At 51.8% G+C, this 21,198-nt stretch overlaps 1 protein-coding gene across 2 annotated transcripts in view; it reads left to right on the top strand.

The window, feature by feature from the left end:
• Positions 1-810: 810 nt before the first annotated feature.
• The window catches only part of LOC116954223 (serine/threonine-protein kinase H1), a 56,323-nt gene continuing 35,935 nt past the window's right edge, over positions 811-21,198 (top strand). The window contains exons 1-2 of one of the 2 annotated variants that reach the window (XM_032974781.2): positions 811-1,119; positions 8,934-10,826. In XM_032974781.2, coding sequence (XP_032830672.1) covers positions 9,909-10,826 — 918 coding nt within the window. In that variant the 5' untranslated portion in view covers positions 811-1,119; positions 8,934-9,908. Of the gene's footprint in view, positions 1,120-1,942; positions 2,513-8,933; positions 10,827-21,198 lie in introns of those variants that run through there. The other variant, XM_032974782.2, reaches the window with a different exon arrangement.

Below are 21,198 nucleotides of genomic sequence, written 5' to 3'. Positions count from 1 at the left end.
TCTTTTCTTTTACCAGTTAAGGCCCACTGAGCTACGTGGCTCTTTTTCAGAAGCGACCTGGCCACAAATGATAGCTCAACGAAGTGGGCTTATCATCATCACGTGGAAATGTAAAACAGACAAATACTCTAAACGCGCGATGTTGATTCTAAATGTGGAGGGAAAACCCGGAGGACCCGGAGAAAAATCCACGCGATCCCGGGGAGAACATGCACATTTCAAATATATAGCAGGCGTCAAGGTCGGGATCGAACCCACGACCTCCTGTATACCAGGCGAGGTAGTGAACATCTCCTAGCCACCGTGGTGATGATGAGAGAGAGACACGCAAGCTCCAAATATTCAGCAGCAGGCGTCAAGGTCGGGATTCAACCCACGACCTCCTGCATACCCCGTGAGGACGTTAACATATCCTAGCCACCGCGGCACCAGGACAAACCGAAAACGTCTTAATGATACACAGAGGACCGCGGAGCTTGGGAAAGTGTTGATAGGGCCGGCGAAATTATTATTTGTAACACAACCCACCGGCCCAACCAACAAAACCCATCACCATAATCACCACGTGGAGAGGCGGTGCAGTACCTCGCTTGCTATCGAGCAGCGGATGATGGGCAAAGCGGAGCTAGCGACGATTGTCAGCCTGCGGGGCTGTACAGGTTTGGTTGAACTTTCGGCTTCGGCATCGCTGGCGACCGGCACCGACGTTGATGGGGAGCTGTTGATGGGAGGAGCAAACCCCCCCCCCACCTCTTCCTCCTCCCGCCCTTCCCATCCGATGTTGTGGGCGGTTGCCACCAACCCCACTCGAACCCCACTCCCACCCCGCCTCCTGCCTCCGCCGGCTCTTCACTCGCGAAACGAACTTTCAACCCACAGTGTCTCTCGCCCCTCGCGCGCACTCCCGGCTCCCTTGGTGGCCACGGACAAGGGGGCGAGCGACTTGGGCGGATCGAACGAGGAGGGAAGGGGAGGGGTTTAAAAAATAAGAATCTTTCTTGTGTTAGATCACTGGCGAATTTAATGTTGCATTTTTGTTGTTGTTGGAGGTGGGGTAGAAGTCGCGCTGGAGTGACAGGGCAAGACGGTAACTGCAGACGGACTGTCCATGAATTCAAGGTAATGTCACGATCATCATCATCCTCGTCGTCGTCATCGCGATGCTGTCTCTCCACTGCTGGATTTGACGGGGTGGGTTGGGGGGGGTGCGCCAGTCTCTCGCGCTGTCTTGCAATGTGACCATCCATCTAGCCATCTGGAGCATCATCATCAGCCGTGATTAATCCACTGCTGGATGGAAAGCCTCGTTTTTCCAAGCCGTCACCATCTCTCCCTCTCTCTCCCTCTCTCTCGCTTCGACGCTTTTAATTAACCTGGCACTCTGTGCGCATTCTCTGAATTCATCATCGTAGCTCCATCTAGGGCTGGTTTCCCCTGCCTCTTTTAGCCCGACGTGGGGTGGCTAGGAGATGTTAACTCCCTCGCCTGGTATACAGGAGGTCCGTGGGTTCGATCCCGACCCTGACGCCTGCTGTATATTTGGAGTTTGTGTGTCTCTCTCTCATTATCATCCCGGTGGCTAGGAGATGTTAACTACCTTGCCTGGTATACAGGAGGTCGTGGGTTCGATCCCGACCCTGACGACGCCTGCTGCTGCTGTATATTTGGAGTTTGCGTGTCTCTCTCTCATCATCATCACGGTGGCTATGAGATGTTAACTACCTCGCCTGGTATACAGGAGGTCGTGGGTTCGATCCCGACCCTGACGCCTGCTGCTGTATATTTGGAGTTTGCGTGTCGCTCTCATCATAATCAGGGTGGCTAGGAGATGTTAACTCCCTCGCCTGGTGTACAGGAGGTCGAAAGTTCGATCCCGACCCTGACGCCTGCTGCTGTATATTTGGAGTTTGCGTGTCGCTCTCACCATCATCAGGGTGGCTAGGAGATGTTAACTCCCTCGCCTGGTGTACAGGAGGTCGTGGGTTCGATCCCGACCCTGACGCCTGCTGCTGTATATTTGGAGTTTGCGGTGTCTCCCCGTGGTCACGTGGATTTCTCTCCAGAGCCCTCCCGGGTTTTCCCTCCACGTTCAGAATCACCGTCGCGTTAAGAGTATTCGGGTTTCTGCGCGCTGCCACGTGATGAGAAACCCACCTCGTTGAGCCGATCATTTGTGGCAGCCAGGTCGCATCTGAAAAAAAAAACACAGCTACTGTATATATAGTTCAGTGGGGGCCTTATTTGGTAAAATAAAAAAAATAGTTGATAGTTTACGTGTCCCCAATCACCCCTACGCAGCTCTAGCGATGTGTCATGCCCTCCCACACCACAAAGCCCCCCCTCCCCCTGTTAGAGGGCTTCTTAGTGATTGTTAAGAAGCGCGAATGGGCTGGATCCAGGGCACTCCGTGGGATTTTTGAGCAGATCGGACACGATCGAGTGATTCGTACGAAGCTAACGTTTCGGGTTACGGGTCCTTCTTCGGAGCCGGCAGTATTTGTGTATGATCTTGGTAAGTGGTTAATTGTGTTCCGTTGTTGTTGTTGTTTGAAAGTGTCATTTGAAGCCGAGCAAGTTAGACGGACTGCTAGACGACACTGAGCCTTACACACAGAGACAATGACCCTGCCCCCGTATAGCCTTAACAGACTGTTGGGGCAATTGCTCTTAGCGAGGTAGCACCTAATGAAGTCAGACACGGCACACGAGGGGGTGGAGGGTGATCCGAGTGGAATTATTAACACACCGCACCACGTACTAATTTGAGGCTGAGCAGACTTAAGGGGAGGCCGGTTGAGATCATCGTCACCGGTGTTGGTTTGCCGTGAACGGGAGTCGATCTCGTGGTCACGGGCTTCGTAGCGCGGTGCACTAATATCCATCGCCACACGCACACGCGTGCGCGCGTTGTCCTGTAACAGTCCTTCCGTCACTCCACTGCTGGATGAACGTGGCGGGTTTACTATGACCGTACTTCGCCATACGCTTTACACCCGCGTTAATTTACGCAGCTATTTCGCGCATGCCGACAACAATCTCGCATTTGCAACAATACCGTACAGGACTTTAAACATTCATACACACACACATCATCATTATCATCATCCATAATAGATGTTTTTTTGGGGGTTCGATCGCGTAAATGTATAAATGTTGTGTCGTTAAAAGCCGACACCACCCGACACAGCCAACTAGTAAGGGTTGTCACGTAAACAGAACGTGGCCAATTCGTCACTAGTACAGCACTAGTGTGTAGTGTATAGTGTAGTGTATAGTAGTGTAGTGTATAGTGTAGTGTAGAGTGTAGTGTACTAGTACAGCACTAGTGTGTAGTGTGTAGTGTATAGTAGTGTAGTGTATTGTAGTGTAGTGTATAGTGTAGTGTACTAGTACAGCACTAGTGTGTAGTGTATAGTAGTGTAGTGTATAGTAGTGTAGTGTATAGTAGTGTATAGTGCAGTGTACTCGTACAGCCCGCCGGTGTGTTGGAGAGCCAAGCCACAACATTTACAATCCGAGTACGACGTTTCGTCAGTAATTACAACCAGCTTCATCAGGCGACAGCCAGATCTGTGGAGAAGTCCTCCTGTTTCGTTGCTGATATAGAGGCGTAGATTCGGTGACCACGCTTCATCCTCATCATCGTCGTCGTCACACAGTCGGTCGGTCTTTACACTTCCACATCAGCGGCCGTCGTTCGCCACTCAGTAGCGGCGACGCTCAACACCGGCGCTTTGTGCCAGGCTAGGTGCACCTTGAGGCCCACACGTGAAGTGTCGAAGGCTCGCTGCTGACAGGAGGTCACGGGACGGGACCCCCAGGTGGTTCGGTGCCATGGGGCTGACTGCCCCAGGCGACCGGCAAATTGCGTCCCAGCTGCGCCGACTCTCTGCGTTTTACCCTCCCTCGTTGTTGTGAGCGTCGCTCCTCCGCCGTTGCTGGAGGGCGACTTGGCCCACGAGGGGGTCCTTAAACGAGCCTCTCCTCATCCTGCCCTTCCACAGAGGCCGATCTTGTGATACCGCTTTTGTAACGCTGCCGTTCCACCGGCACTCGTAAAAGCCACACAGTGCACGGATATTGGTGTTGGGCAAATATCCCAATGCGCGTTTGAGTAATCGCCTGCAACATAACCCCGGCATCAACATCGTCCCCCGACTGCGAAAACAACGCGGCAGGACCCTCCTGTGAAGCGAGTCTTGAGACTTTAGTGTTTTCGTAGGACACAGATCAAACTGGCAAGGGAGGAGGTCCCATGATGTAGATGCTCGCCCCGAGCTCTCAATGTCCTGATAGTGGCATTGTCCTTGTGCTGGTTGGCTTCTGGCGTCCTCTGGTTTAAAACACCGCTTGAGACGAGGCTCTAAAGAAAGCTGTCTCTGGTGTGGACCAATCAAAGACAATGCCATCATAGACTACCAGAGCGTGTTTTTGTGTTTGCATGTTCACGCCTACTTCAGCAGTTTTTTTCTTGCTGTGGTTGTCACACCTGGCGACGATTGCTTGTGTTGCGATCGAAACGTCGTGATCTATTAATTTTCTACCTACGTGACTTTACCGAAAGAACCAAAGATTAAGTATATGTGGTGAATGCAGGCAGGATTACTTGACAAAAAAGGGATTCAGTTTGGTGTTTTCACATCTGAACACAACTGTTTTATTGCCAGCAAGGGTAACACTTATTGTTATATTTCCCCGTGTCGCCTGCAAACAAACCGTTGGGGCAAGTGCTGTTAGCGAGTTAGCACACGAGGGGGTGGGTGGCCAGCACCACGCCCGGCCGCCTTTGTCTCGCCTGGTGGCGATGTTTACTACACACCGCACCAGCTACTCATTTGAGGCTGAGTCGACCCAGGGGAGGCCCAGCACCGGTTCCAGATTATCGTCACTGCTGGTGTTGGTGGCCGTGAGCGGGAATCGAACTCGGCAAGGTTCGTAGCGCAGTACGCTAACCGCTGCGCCACCGCTCCCCCATGTTTACACACAAAGACAAAGATCCCCCGTGTCGCCGACTGTTGGGGCAAGTGCTGTTAGCGAGCACACATACACACGCGCGCGCGTTACTTTACACACTCAAAAACATTTACACACTCACATTTACACATATTCACACACGTACGTGGATTTTTACACGCAAACATTTACACACTCATTCTGCACACGCATTCACACCACGGCAATTAACGACATTTACTCACACACACAAAAGCTACTATTTTACACACACACACACTCTGTCACAATCATCCAGACGTGTGTACATAATACACACACGTTAATTCACACACACACACGTTGACACCATGTCACACACACGTTGACACAACGTTGACACACACACACGTTGACACAACCTCACACACACGTTGACACAATGTCACACACGCACACGTTAATTTACACACACACACACACACGTTGACACCATGTCACACACACGTTGACACAATCTCACACACACACACGTTGACACAACGTTGACACACACACGTTGACACAACCTCACACACACGTTGACACACACACACGTTGACACAACCTCACACACACACACGTTGACACAATGTCACACACACGTTGACACAATCTCACACACACACACGTTGACACAATATCACACACACGTTGACACAATCTCACACACGCACACGTTGACACAGCCTCACACACACGTTGACACAATCTCACACACACGTTGACACAATATCACACACACGTTGATACAATGTCACACACACACGTTGACACAATGACACACACGTTGACACAACCTCACACACACACGTTGACACAATGTAACACACACGTTGACACAATGTCACACACACACGTTGACACAATGTCACACACACACACGTTGACACAATGTCACACACACACGTTGACACAATGTCACACACACACGTTGACACAATGTCACACACACACGTTGACACAATCTCACACACACACACGTTGACACAATGTCACACACACACACGTTGACACAATGTCACACACACGTTGACACAACCTCACACACACACACGTTGACACAATGTCACACACACGTTGACACAACCTCACACACACACACGTTGACACGATCTCACACACACACGTTGACACAATGCCACACACACACACGTTGACACAATGTCACACACGTTGACACAATCTCACACACACACACGTTGACACAATGTCACACACACACACGTTGACACAATGTCACACACACACGTTGACACAATCTCACACATACACACGTTGACACAATCTCACACATACACACGTTGACACAATGTCACACACACACACGTTGACACAATGTCACACACACTCAGGGTACAGTGCTCAAACAATCCTCCTCCTGCTGCCCGTGTGTACGGTCGCCTTGAGAACCAGGGAGAGAGAGAGAGAGTCCTGTTGGCTCACACACACACACACCCCCTCCCACACTCTCACACACACTCCCACACTCTCACACACACTCTCACACTCTCACACACACTCTCACCCACACACCCAAACTCTCACCCACACACACACCCCCTCCCACACACTCACACTCTCATCCACACTCTCACACTCTCACACACACTCTCACACTCTTACACTCTCACCCACACACCCAAACTCTCACCCACACACACACCCCCTCCCACACATTCACACTCTCACCCACACACACACTCTCACCCACACACTCACACTCTCCCACACACTCACGCTCTCACACCCTCACCCACACACCCAAACTCTCACACCCTCTCCCACACACTCTCACACACTCACCCTCTCCCACACTCTCACACTCTCTAAACACACGCACGCTCTCACATTCTCACCCACACTCTCACACTCTCACCCACACTCTCTAAACACACTCACCCACACACACTCTCACCCACACTCTCACACTCTTCCACACACTCACGCTCTCACACTCTCACCCACACACCCAAACTCTCACCCACACTCTCACACTTTCACCCACACACTCACACTCTCACCCACACACTCACACTCTCACCCACACTCTCACGTTCTCTAAACACACTCACCCACACACTCTCACCCACACACTCACACTCTCAGCCACACTCTCACACCTTCACACTCACACTCTCACCCACACTCTCACGTTCTCTAAACACACTCACCCACACACTCTCACCCACACACTCACACTCTCACCCACACTCTCACGCCCTCACACTCTCACCCACACACTCACGCTCTCACCCACACACTCACACTCTCTAAACACTCTCACCCACACTCTCACACTCTCACCCACACTCTCACGTTCTCTAAACACACTCACCCTCACACTCACACTCTCACCCACACACTCACACTCTCTAAACACACTCACCCACACTCTCACACTCTCACCCACACACTCAAGCTCTCACCCACACTCTCACCCACACACTCACACTCTCACCCACACATTCACACTCTCACCCACACTCTCACGTTCTCTAAACACACTCACCCACCACTCACCGCACACCACTCACCCACCACTCACCCACCAGACAAGCCATCCTTTCTCAGTAATGTGAGACACACGCCTCTCTGTTTCTTTCGTATAGTTTTGTGGTATTCACACTGACACACATGCACATACACACATATACACACAACTGCCATTCGCCACTAAGTGGCGGTGACGTCACCACGACGCTTGTGCCAGGCCATGTGCACCTTGAGGCCACGTGAAGTGTCGAACGTACGCTGGCAGGAGGTCACGGGGCAGACTGACTGAGATGACTGAGATGACTGGCTGATGCACCACCTGTGCCCCCTACTGTGCCAAATTGCTGTGCTTTAGCCACCCGGCGCTCCGCTCGTTGTTGTGAGCGTCGCTCCTCCGCCCTCCGTTGTTGTTGGAGGGCGACTACCTCCAACTGCCCAGTAGCGTCCTTCACAAGCCTCCTCCACAGAGGCCGATCTTGACACCGCTGGTACCGGTCATCGGCAAGTCCACCCAGCTCCACGTCCTCCTGTACCACATCACTCCATCTCTTCTCTAGCCCGTGCCGCGCCCGTTTAGCCCCCTCGATCCGGCCGAACAAAAGCTGTTTCGGCATATATACACACACACATATACATACAAATACAAATATCGCTGTATAGCCTTAACAGACTGTTGGGGCAAGTGCTGTTAGCGAGCAGCACCTATAAAGGCCGGCACGGTACACGAGGGGGTGGGTGGCCAACACCACGCCCGACCGCCTTTGTCTCCCCAGTGGCGATGTTTACAACACCGCACCGGGTTCTCATTTGAGGCTGAGTCGACCAAGGGGAAGCCCCCAGGACCGGTTCAGATAATCGCCAGTGGCGTTGGCCGTGAGCGGGAATCGAACTCGTGTCGCCGGGTTCGTAGCGCAGCGTAGTGCTGACCGCTACGCCACCGCTCCAAAGACAAATGCAGGTAGTCCCCGACTTACGACGGTCCGACTTACGATATTTATTGACTTACGATCTGGTAGTCGTAACGCATCTCCATCGTAAGTAGAGGACTACCCTGTATTGTACAACATCAGGTGATGATCATCAGTTGATGATTGCTTGTGTTGCAGTCGAAATGTCGTGAGAATTGTATTTTTGATTTAAAGCTTTCGTGACTGCAGTAATTCATATTCTTAGTTCTTTCGCTAAAGTCACGTTGAAGGGAAACAATAAAATAATAAAATATATATTTTGTTTTATATATATATTTTTTATTATTTTATTGTTTCCCTTCAACGTGACTTTACCGAAAGAACTAAGATTATGAGAATTGTATTGTTTTATATTTTTATTATTTTATTGTTTCCCTTCTACGTGACTTTACCGAAAGAACCAAGAATGTGAATCCCTGCAGTCACGAAAGCTTTAAAACAAAATTTATGGCAGAACGCTTTGCATTTGTTTAATACGAATTCCTCTTGTTGTTTCAGCGTCACAAGGTGAGCTCGCCAACACCTTGAAGCGTTCGCTGCGCCTTCGTACAAGCTGAGATGAAGAGCAGCCAGGACAACAGCAGAGATGGATTGAGCTAGTCGGGGAGCTGTTCCTCGGCGGCTGAGACGCCAGCTACAGATGTCCACCCGGGTACGGGAGCAGATCTACATAATTTAGCATCAAACGGTGACTGATCAAGAGAGACGACTGTTGGATTGAGTTGCTGCGGATTAATGAAAATACTTTTGTAAAGATAATCTCCATTGCTTCGTCCATCGTCTTCCCGAAGACCTGGTGGGCAGACGCCACGATTTGGCGTTCCGTCCTCTTGCGCTAATTACAAAGCTCCCAAGAGCCTCCTTCCTGCTAACAAATGGAGTGAACATCCCGTCCCCTCCTCACGCCAGGAATCGTACGTTCCTATCTGTTCCGTTTCCTCCCGAGAAAGTCCATCGAAGGCGGCAGGCTACCGGTCCACCTCCAGCTGCGCTCGCCTACAAATGATCCACAATGCCTCGCCGATCTCGTCAAAGAGCATAGACCGCCACACCAACTCCGGTCATCCTCGCAGCGTTTTTCGGCTCCCCGTCGTCGGACGAAGACGGTCGCCGCATCGCGCGGCGCTTGCGGATGCGCTTCCGCGGCCGTCTGGAACGCTCTTCCGATATAAGGAAGCCGCCGGAGCTGTGCACTTTTCAAATCGAGATTGAAAAACTCATTTCCTTGAAGTCGATTTTCGCGCTTAGTTTGTCGTCCTTCCCCTGCGACCTCCGATTGGCGCGGCTGGCCACGCACGGCGTGAACGAAGCTCAACGTGCATTCAGTTGCCACGACGGAACGGGCCAGGTGGCGGACGTCTCCTCCCGCGAGCAGAAACCCCCCGCGGCCGGGGGCGATGTGCCAGGGATGAGTTGCGAGGCGAGGGGCACAGCCGAGGACGAGGGTACGAAGGAGAAGCCGGAGTGGGAGCAATGGGCTGCGGCAACAGCAAAGTCCTTCCCGAGCACCCGCGGGGAGAGGGCGCCGACCACGCGGTTAAGACGGTGGAGTACACCGGCGTGGCCAAGCACGGCGGCGCCGACCTCCACGCGGTCAAGAACGGCGGCGGCGGCGGCGGGCCCAAGGGTCAGACGGACCGCGTCTCGGCCGCCTCGGCGGGCGGGCAGCGGAGGAACAAGGTGGCCAAGTACCGCGCCAAGTTCGACGGGCGCGTCACCGCCAAGTACGACGTGAAGGCGCTCATCGGGCGCGGCAGCTTCAGCCGCGTGGTGCGCGTGGAGCACAGGGCGACGAGGCAGCCGTACGCCATCAAGATGATCGAGACGAAGGCGAGGGAGGGCCGCGAGGTCTGCGAGTCGGAGCTGGGCGTGCTACGGCGAGTGCGCCACGGGAACATCGTGCAGCTCATCGAGGTGTTCGAGACGCCCGAGCGGGTCTACATGGTGATGGAGCTGGCCACGGGCGGCGAGCTCTTCGATAGGATCATCAACAAGGGGTCGTTCACCGAGGCGGACGCCACGCGCGCCCTGCAGATGATCCTGGACGGCGTGCGCTACCTCCACAGCCTGGGCATCACGCATCGCGACCTCAAGCCCGAGAACCTGCTGTACTACCACCCGGGGGTGGACTCCAAGATCCTCATCACGGACTTCGGGCTGGCGAGCTCGCGACGCAAAGGGGACGACTGCACCATGCGCACCACGTGCGGCACGCCCGAGTACATCGCCCCCGAGGTGCTGCTCAGGAAGCCGTACACGAACGCCGTGGACATGTGGGCGCTCGGCGTCATCTCGTACATCCTGCTGAGCGGGGCCATGCCCTTCGAGGACGAGAACAGGACGAGGCTGTACCGGCTCATCCTGCGAGGGCAGTACAGCTACGCCGGGGAGGTGAGTCGCTCCGTCAGTCCGTCCGTGTGTCCGTGCGTCAAGTCGTTCATTCGTATATTCTGCGTTTGTTCAGCGTGGGGGATACCCTCTCGACCCGCGACTTCATTTCGTAGTCCAGTACCGGCTTCGCCGAACCGCACGCATAAGCGACATTTGTGTGTCCGTGTCTCTGTGTGAACAAAGCACCGTAGCCCGCACTCATCGGGTTGACGGGAGCGGTGGGTGGGTGCGGCGGGGAGGCCGGTGGTGTTTTCGAGCTGGCAAAAACCACGTGTTCGCATCGTTGACACGGTGGCTTTGACTGTCACTGCGCGGGAGGCATCGTCGCGGTGACAGAAGTGACTGGGATGGGCAGGGAGGGTGGTGGCGGTGGGGGGCGCGTGTGGTTGCCCCCCACACCCGCCCGCTGCAAAAGGCTCAGAACTGTAATTGAAAGTCTTTATTCGGCCCGAGGTAAGGACAGGGGTTTTTCCCCAGCCGCCTCTCGAATTCAGTCATCCGTTCTCGTGTTCCATACGCCACCGGTGACCAAATCAACGGATGGGGGTGCGCCCCGAGCTCCCGTCAGCTCTACTGGACATGTGTGAAAAAGGCTTTATAGGTCATCGGATTCCTCCAGTATCAATAAATGAACCTTATCGCGGGACCCTGGGGTCCCATAAGCCCCCCCGGCTTTCGCATAAACTGCGTTGCGACGTCATTTTATGTCTGTTGAAGGCGAACGCTACGGCAATCTATTCCTCTCGACGAGCTCTACACGATGCGCTAATCGAAGGGTCAAAGTTTTGTTTCTTCTGCGCATTCGTCCTCGCTGCTGCGCTTGGACATCATGACATGACAACAGAATGATCCGTGCCAGGTGGGTTGCGGCGTTGATGTGCGCGGTGGGACGGAGTCGCCAAAAATAAAGTCATTAATTACGATTTTGACTTCCGTTCATTCGGGACCCCGGGGTCACACCATAAGGGTCAAATATTCTGATTCTGAGATATTGCAAGGCTAAGCAGGGTTTGGGACCTGGATAGCGCTTTGGGGATGGGTGACAACCACGTTCGGAAGAAACATTTAATAATAAAACAAATATGAAATTGGGTTGTTATTTATAGGCAATGGAATAATTTATTTAAGGAATATTTTCAGGGTCGCTGATTTTACTTGAGTTGGTGGCACGTTACTGGGAGATAGCCACAGTGATAGCTGGCTGAATGTATCCTGGACGTGGTGTCCTGTGTACAGATATTTATTACATTTCGCTTACCGGCACAGATTCGGCTGACATTAAGCAGCCCATTACTGGGCTGCTACGTGGTGAGCAGAGCAGCAATGGGGCACTTCAGTAAAATCCATGGTTGTGTGTTGTACTGTACTTCTATGCTCCCACGTCTATGCTTCGTGCCGTCGCACTGAACAGCGTGGTGAAGCATGGTCAAATAATCCCCACGACTCGCACGACGTCAGAATGCCCTCATCCAGCAGTGGATTATCTCTGATTATTGATGATGATGATGGTGGCGGCGATGGTGGTGACGGCCACTATGGAGACGGAGCATTGAGATCGGTCTCACGCGCAGACGTGAGGCGGATTGCGATGGGTGTGCGGAGAGGCCTCGATCTAGCAGTGGATAGACGACGTCTCGTGATGATGTAGATGTTGTTGTACAATGTTTATAAACAGCTGGCAATTCAAAAGGATCGGTTTTAAGCGAGACACCCAATCATAGAGGTATTCTTTGGGTTAGATTGCGTAAATATAAATAACAACACATTTAAAAAAAAAAATAAACGACACGTTTATATTTAGATCGGGTGAATACAAATGTTGTTAAAAGACACATTTATAGGACACGTTTATATTTAGGTGATCTAACACCCCACAAAAAAAACCCTTCTTATGGATAATATTATTCGCGAAAGCCTCCTACGTGTTAAACTGAGACCGCTTTCAGAGTTTTCTTGCATCGGATCAAGTTCGCTGTACTCCAGAAGGCCGTGGTGGCTGATGGGATGTGGGTAAAAAAAGAAAAGCATTGATATATTTTTGTCCCCCTGTTATCTGGAAGGGACAGATTTAGGTGATGGATGGAGGAGGCCCTGTTGCCTGCTTATTGTTCATTCAGTTAAATCTATACGCTTAGGGTCCGTAACTAACCAGGTGACGTCTATCCGTCACGGGTTGCGTGAACGCCAGGTGAACGCCAGGTGAACGCCAGATAAACACCTGGAAATGCAACGTTAAGGGTGGGGAGGGAGGGTTGTGACTGGGGGTGGCGGCGGGGCGGGGTGGGGGCTAATGTTTGCATCAGGTCCCACGGCAAAGTCCATCCATCCGTCCGTCCCGCGAGCTCTACGGCTCCCGAATAAAACGTCCCGAATTTTTACATTTTTTTTTCAAGAAGCCGGCGCGTGCGTGCGTGCGTGTGACGCTTGCCCGACAGTGATGGATGAGCGTTCGTTCGAAATGGCACGGGGCTCTTTGTGACCCCAACGCGTTTTACGCCATCCTCGTGTTTTGGTCACCAAGCCACCACCCCCCCCCCCAAAACCCACCTCCCCCCCCCCACTTTAATCGCTCCTCGCATATTTCATGAACGCGTGGCGAGTGACTGTGAACTAATGAATCCTTCAGTAGCGCCGCAAGCGGCTGGTGGCGCGTGGCACTGTCGTGAACTCACGGCAACCTGTGTTCGATTCCCACCCACCGGCTATTATCATCATCATCATCGGCGGCGGCGGCGATTCATACTTCGGAGCCGGTGCTGGATGACCCCCCCCCCCACCCCCTACCCCCTTCACCAACTCCGCACTGACCAGCGTGGTGAAGTATGGTCAAGCGACCCCCATTGACCGACACTGCGTGGGGGGGAGGGGGACAGGGGAGGCCCCCATCCGGTGTACGTGACAATTAATCACCTTCGTCACACGTTGGCGAGTTGCTAAAACTGTCAAGGTCCTGGGCAAAGGATGCGATTCAAACAACTGCGGTAGATTCTTCATCTCGTTTGTAACAGTTCGCCATCGCCTCATTGGCAGCCTGCGTGTACCAACTTGCATGTGACGTTACACGTCCCGCACTCGCTGTGTGCGGTAGCAGCAGCAGCAGCGCACAAAGCGAAGCCGAGAGAGGAGAGAGCTCTCCGCCGAGTAGCGCGCAACAGTACTCACAGCACACAATATTGTATCTTTGTGTGTATCTCTAAGTGTGTGTTATCTTCGTACGCTTCTCGATGTATGTGTATCTCTGTGTGTATCTCTGTGTGTGACAGCTGCCTGTCAAGTAGTGCATGCAGTACACACACAGTACACATATTGTACACATATAGTAAACATAGTGCACACACGCAGTACACACACACACACAGTACACATATTGTACACACACAGTACACATAGTGTACACACACAGTACACAATGTACACACAGCACACACAATGTACACACAGTATACGCGCAGTACACAGTGTACACACAGTGTACACACACAGTACACACAGTGTACACACGCAGTAGACACACAGTACACAGTGGACACACACAGTACACATGCAGTACACACGCAGTACACACAGTGTACACACGCAGTACACACAGTACACAGTGTACACACGCAGTACACACACAGTACACAGTGTACACAGTGTACATACACAGTACACATAGTATACACATGCAGTACACACACAGTACACAATGGTGTCCCACGTCCGACCGCATCGCCACATGTAGAGTGAATTCAAACCTCGCAACGCAGAGAATGTTGCGTAGACGTAGGCTAGCCGCATATACGGCGCAAAAACGCACAAACCGAACCCGCGTAAAGTGAGGGAAAGCTACATACGAATAATCGATTCTTATCCATGCGGCTTGATGCATGCATCTTGAGCGTAAGAATGCAACGTAATCAAGGAATCGATTAATTGTTGCACCGTCCGAAACAGAGAGACAGAGAGGGGGAACACGTGGAATGATTATGTGCAGGATATTGATGGTTAAACTGTTTTTATTTTTTTATTCCATCAGGTAAGGCCCACTGATTTATATAGATCTTTTTTTCAGAAGCCACCTCACCACAAATGATAGCTCAACGAAGTGGCTGATCACGTGGACACTTATAGTGGTAGCCAAATGCTCGAACCGCGTGACGCTGATTCTAAATGTGGAGGGGAAAAAAACGGAGGACCTGGAGCAAAAATCCACGCGACCACGTGGAGAGAGAGAGACACGCAGACTCCAAATATACAGCAGCAGGTGTCGTCAGGGTCGGGATCGAACCCACGACCTCCTGCACACCAGGCGAGGGAGTTAACATCTCCTAGCCACCCTGATGATGATGATGATGAGATAAAGAGAGAGAGACACGCAGACTCCAAATATACAACAGCAGGCGTCTTCAGGGTCGGGATCGAACCCACGACCTCCTGCACACCAGGCGAGGGAGTTAACATCTCCTAGCCACCCTGATGATGAGAGAGAGAGACGCAAACTCCAAATATACAGCAGCAGGCGTTGTCAGGGTCGGGATTGAACCCACGACCTCGTGCACACCAGGCGAGGGAGTTGACATCTCCTAGCCACCGCGGCGCCCCTTAAGTAAAGTGCGGCTTGTGTAGGACGCGTCACGGCGAGAAGGGAGAGGTGGCCAGCGGTCGAGACTAACGACGGAGCGGCAGACAAAGGAGGGAAACTCGCGCCAGAGAGGATGTCCGCTGCCGAGACAGAGCGATGAAATCGTCTCGTGTGGAGGGCAAGGATCGATGGTTCGATGGATTGACGGATCGTTGGTAAGCCCTGAAATAAATTCCAAAGATTTTTTTTCTTCCATAAATGATGGAATGAGTTTCAAAAACGGGAAGGCGACACCGACATGTGGTGACCGAAGAAGAGCCAAAGTACATCGGGGAATGGGAGTCAGACAAGGAGACATCGGGAGACGTTCTCCCGAACTCTCTCCTCCCCCCCCACCCCCCCGTCTGCACAATGTAAACCAGCGTGGCAGCAGCAGCACCACCACCAACAACAAGAACCACCACCACCAAGTGGCGGTGACGTGGGAACGGCTCTCGTTGCCTCCAGGCTGAGGTGCACTTTGAGGCCATCACGTGAAGTGTGGAGGAGGTCACGGAACAGACCCAGGTGTCTCGGGTCGACTCACTGAGATGACTGGCAACAAAGATAAAGTTCCCCCCCCTCCCCCTCCTGGATAGCCTTCGCAGACTGTTGGGGTAAGTGCTATCTGCGAGTAGCACCTATGAAGGTACGCTAGGGGGTGGGTGGCCAGCACCACGCGCGACCGCCTTTGTCTCCCCTAGTGGCGATGTTTACACACCGCACCAGGTACTCATTTGAGGCTAAGTCACCCTAGGGGAGGCCCAGGACCAGTTCAAATAATCGTCACTGGTGTTGGCCGTGAGCGGGAATCGAACTCGGGTCGCGCAGCGCAGAGCGCTAACCACGACACTACCGCTCCCAGGCATTGTCCGTATTCATGTGGGGGTGAGGGGGGGGGTTCCCTGTGACACGTGACCGAAATATGACCCACATGACCAGTTCTAAGAGGAGTTATTTACAATAAGTATTTTGGGTTCAATTGAAGCTGCGCAAAACCGAGATTAATTGTTTTTTTGACGTACCGTACAATCCAGACCTCGCCTTTTTCAGAACATTGCAGAGCTTTCGATGTGACGTACATGTCATTTGTTCATTAAGAGCCTCGATTGCCTCTATTTAATGTGCCCGGCGAGTTCCACTTTGAGGGATTAGTATCATGATTAGAATTATTACGCTCGCTTACCCAGGAAAATCTGAATCTTTATTCATCCCGGAGAAATCCGATGAGCTATGAAGCTCTTTCTTTCACAGATGTCCAGTAGGGGCGGGTCAGAGAGTTACAACAAATAATGCAAAAAAAAAACCCCACAGGAGTGCAAAGTATGGGAAAGGTAAACAAAAAGCCTCACCGAGTCTCAGGGCTCGTTCTCAGGAGGGTCCTGCCAAGCTTTTATCATTCGCGAGCAAATGCTCGCTCCGTGTGAAACCCCCAGCAGAGTAACTTGCGCCGGGCAAAAAAAGTCGTTGAAATTTGGCAAAATTTGCGGCATGACGCCGGCACGCGACGGCCTTACTCTTGCGAGTAGCGTCACGGCACCTTTTGATGTCCACCGTGAAGCTTACGGCGCGTGGCTATTTTCAGGGTCAATACGTACACGCGGCAGTATTTTGTGTGTCACTGCCGTGGTATTAACGGTGAGCAGCACGCTGGACTTGTGGCGCTGGCCGTGCCGACCTTCATAGGTGGCTACTCGCTAGCGGCACTTGCCCCAACAGTCTGTGACAGGCTATAACGGGGATGGGGGTTCTTTGTATGTACAGTGAGGGGAAAAAAGTATTTGATCCCCTGCTGATTTTGTACGTTTTCCCACTGACAAAGAAATGATAAGTCTATAATTTTTATGGAAGGTTTATTTGAACAGTAAGAGACAGAATAACAACAACAAAATCCAGAAAAACGCATGTCAAAAATGTTATAAATTGATTTGAATTTTAATGAGGGAAATAAGCATTTGACCCCTCTGCAAAACATGACTTAGTACTTGGTGGCAAAACCCTTGTTGGCAATCAAAGAGGTCAGACGTTTCTTGTAGTTGGCCACCAGGTTTACACACATCTCAGGAGGGATTTTGTCCCACTCCTCTTTGCAGATCTACTCCAAGTCATTAAGGTTTCGAGGCTGACGTTTGGCAACTCGAACCTTCAGCTCCCTCCACAGATTTTCTATGGGATTAAGGTCTGGAGACTGGCTAGGCCACTCCAGGACCTTAATGTGCTTCTTCTTGAGCCACTCCTTTGTTGCCTTGGCCGTGTGTTTTGGGTCATTGTCATGCTGGAATACCCATCCACGACCCATTTTCAATGCCCTGGCTGAGGGAAGGAGGTACTCACCCAAGATTTGAGGGTACATGGCCCCGTCCATCGTCCCTTTGATGCGGTGAAGTTGTCCTGTCCTCTTAGCAGAAAAACACCCCCAAAGCATAATGTTTCCACCTCCATGTTTGACGGTGGGGATGGTGTTCTTGGGGTCATAGGCAGCATTCCTCCTCCTCCAAACACGGCGAGTTGAGTTGATGCCAAAGAGCTCCATTTTGGTCTCATCTGACCACAACACTTTCACCCAGTTGTCCTCTGAATCATTCAGATGTTCATTGGCAAACTTCAGACGGGCATGTATATGTGCTTTCTTGAGCAGGGGGACCTTGCGGGCGCTGCAGGATTTCAGTGCTTCACGGCGTAGTGTGTTACCAATTGTTTTCTTGGTGACTATGGTCCCAGCTGCCTTGAGATCATTGACAATATCCTCCCGTGTAGTTCTGGGCTGATTCCTCACCGTTCTCATGATCATTGCAACTCCACGAGGTGAGATCTTGCATGGAGCCCCAGGCCGAGGGAGATTGACAGTTCTTTTGTGTTTCTTCCATTTGCGAATAATCGCACCAACCGTTATCACCTTCTCACTAAGCTGCTTGGCAATGGTCTTGTAGCCCATTCCAGCGTTGTGTAGGTCTACAATCTTGTCCCTGGCATCCCTGGAGAGCTCTTTGGTCTTGGTCATGGTGGAGAATTTGGAATCTGATTGATTGATTGCTTCTGTGGACAGGTGTCTTTGATACAGGTAACAAGCTGAGATTAGGAGCACTCCCTTTAAGAGTGTGCTCCTAATCTCAGCTCGTTACCTGTATAAAAGACACCTGGAAGCCAGAAATCTTTCTGATTGAGAGGGGGTCAAATGCTTATTTTCCTCATTAAAATGCAAATCAATTTATAACATTTTTGACATGCGTTTTTTCTGGATTTTGTTGTTGTTATTCTGTCTCTCACTGTTCAAATTTGTTATTCTGTCTCTCACTGTTCAAATAAACCTACCATAAAAATTATAGACTGATCATTTCTTTGTCAGTGGGCAAACGTACAAAATCAGCAGGGGATCAAATACTTTTTTCCCTCACTGTATGTTGAACTTCTTTCCAACCGTACGTAGCCAACCGTGCTGATCGGAGGTGCGAAAAATATGAGCATGGGGTGGAGGTGGGAGAGCGAGCGAGCAGGGAAAGTCGATATATCTCACAGCACGGAGATGTTGCAATGTGTTTATATTTCAGACTTTCTAATCTAGGCTCTGCACGTCTGTCCGTAAGGGGGGGGGGGGGGGGGGTGGTGGTGCAGGCACTGTAACCCCCTGTAAAGTTGATCCGATAAGAACAAAACTGTCGTAGTTTTTTTGCAATGTTTTGATTTACACAGTTGCTGAAGCACCCAGGCCCAAAGGCTCAACACATCAAGCGGCCAGCAACAAACGGCACTATCACAGTTTGTCGGAGATAAGAGAGCGTAACACGTTTTACGAATGTGAGCAAGGTTGTTATTACTCTTCTTCTTCTAAGGGCTTGGGCCAAAAGAGATGGTGATGGGAGCAGGGAATTCCAAAGTGGAGCCGTGCGAGGGAAGAAGCAGAAAGATGATTCTTTTGACCTGCAGTGTGGTGAGTGGGGTAGGTGAGTCAGTGAGCGTATTGTGACCTCCTGGGCCTCCCCTAGGTCGACTCAGCCTCAAATGAGTACCTGGCGTGCTGTGTAAACATCGCCACTAGGGAGACAAAGGCGGCCGTGCGTGGTGCTGGACACCCAACTCCTCGCGCGCCGTGCCGGCCTTCATAGTTGCTGCTCGCTAACAGCACTTGCACCAAAACTGTCTGTTAAAGGCTATACGGGGGGCACCTTTGTCTTTGTTGTGACCTTGCAGCGTGGCGAGTGGGTGAGTGAATGTGTTGTTGTGACCGGCATGCATTACGGTGGCTGATTGTGTGTGCGAGTGAATGGGTGGGTCGGTGAGTGGGTGGGTCAGCGAGTGTCGTGACCTGCCGACCGGCCAACAGCGGCGTACCCGTCTCTACTGCTGGTGCATCAGGTGTGGTGGTGGTGGTGGTGGTGGGGCGTGTGGGAATTTGAGAACTTGCCTCATTGTTTGAACTGCCTCACCGGGAGATGGGAGACGGACTCGAACCTGGGTCAACAGGTCCCGTGCCGCATATAACCACTCCGCCACTGCGGCAGCTCCCTTGCAGTCTTCAGCCAGCGTCGGCCTTGGCTAGGAATCGAACCTGGGCTGGGGCCGGGTCCACGCGTCGCGACGCGCGCGCTCGCGTGCGGAGAACCCACACGGATGGAAGATATAAACAAGTCAAAGAAACAATCCAGCGACGGATGGCTTTTGCAATGAACTGCGATGAATCAGTAATTCTGTGAAGCAACCCACAACCGCTCGACACAAAAGTGAGCGAGCTGCAGTAGTGGTGGCGGCGGCCGTGGCGGCGGAGGCAAGGATTGGTATTTCAAAACAAAGCGACGACGACGATGCCCTGCAGAAAGAGAACCTTTGTGTTCGGGGGTCTTGTGTGACGTCGGTCCAACGTAATGCATACCATCGCGTGTGTCGTCGCTACTTATGGTTCTCAAACAACAAAAAAATGAAGAAAAAAAACCACCTCCTCCCCCCCCCCTCCTGGGCTTTTAACTCGCGAACTCGATTGTGGCTATCATGCTGGGGGACACACAGACGACACACAGACACACACACACGAGTGGAAACAGGCGGTTACTTTCTTTGGCTTAATTCTCACGCTAAATACAGTATGTAACAGCACGGCAATAATGGAGTCCATAATAGAGGTTTGCTTTTTATTTTTGGGTTAGATCGCGTCAATAGAAATGTGTCGTTAAACCCGCCACCACCCGACACGGCCAATCAGTAAGGTTTGTCACGTAAACAAAACGTTCCAATTCGTTACTAGTTCAGCATACCGGTGTTGTGGGTTTACTCTGTGCTGAACTAGTAACGAATCTGCACGTTTTATTTACATGACAAATCTAACTAATTGGCTGTGTCGGGTGGTGGCGGGTTTAACGACACATTTACATTGACGCGATCTAACCCAAAAAAAACCTCTTATGGATAATATTGGTCATGTGTTGATCAAGGCGAGCTATCCATAATAATGACAATACATACTTTACAGGCACTTTGTCATTCCACTGCTGGATGCAAGGCATCCCCATGTTGCCGTGTTGGTCACAGAGGGCGCCTCCCCACTCTGTACGTCACTGCGCTGGTGTGGGGTTAGGTTGAAGGAGGGGGAAGCATAGACGGCGGTGGGAGCATTGGAGTACGGTACAACAATGGTTTCTGCTGCAATGTCATCTTCTGCACGCAACGTAGCAACCCCGTAGCAACCTAGAGCAACCTGTTTGTGTGCTTGGTGGTGCTGGTGACCCACCCACCCCCTCGTGTGCCGTGTCGGCCTTCAAAGGGTGCTGCTCACTAACA

This window comes from Petromyzon marinus, chromosome 54, assembly GCF_048934315.1.
Source record: "Petromyzon marinus isolate PM22_M1 ecotype Great Lakes invasive population chromosome 54, UKy_Petmar_22M1.pri1.0, whole genome shotgun sequence".
NCBI lineage: Eukaryota > Metazoa > Chordata > Hyperoartia > Petromyzontiformes > Petromyzontidae > Petromyzon > Petromyzon marinus.
Note: the sequence above shows the minus strand (reverse complement) of the source record. Positions and strands in the feature narration are given on the sequence as shown.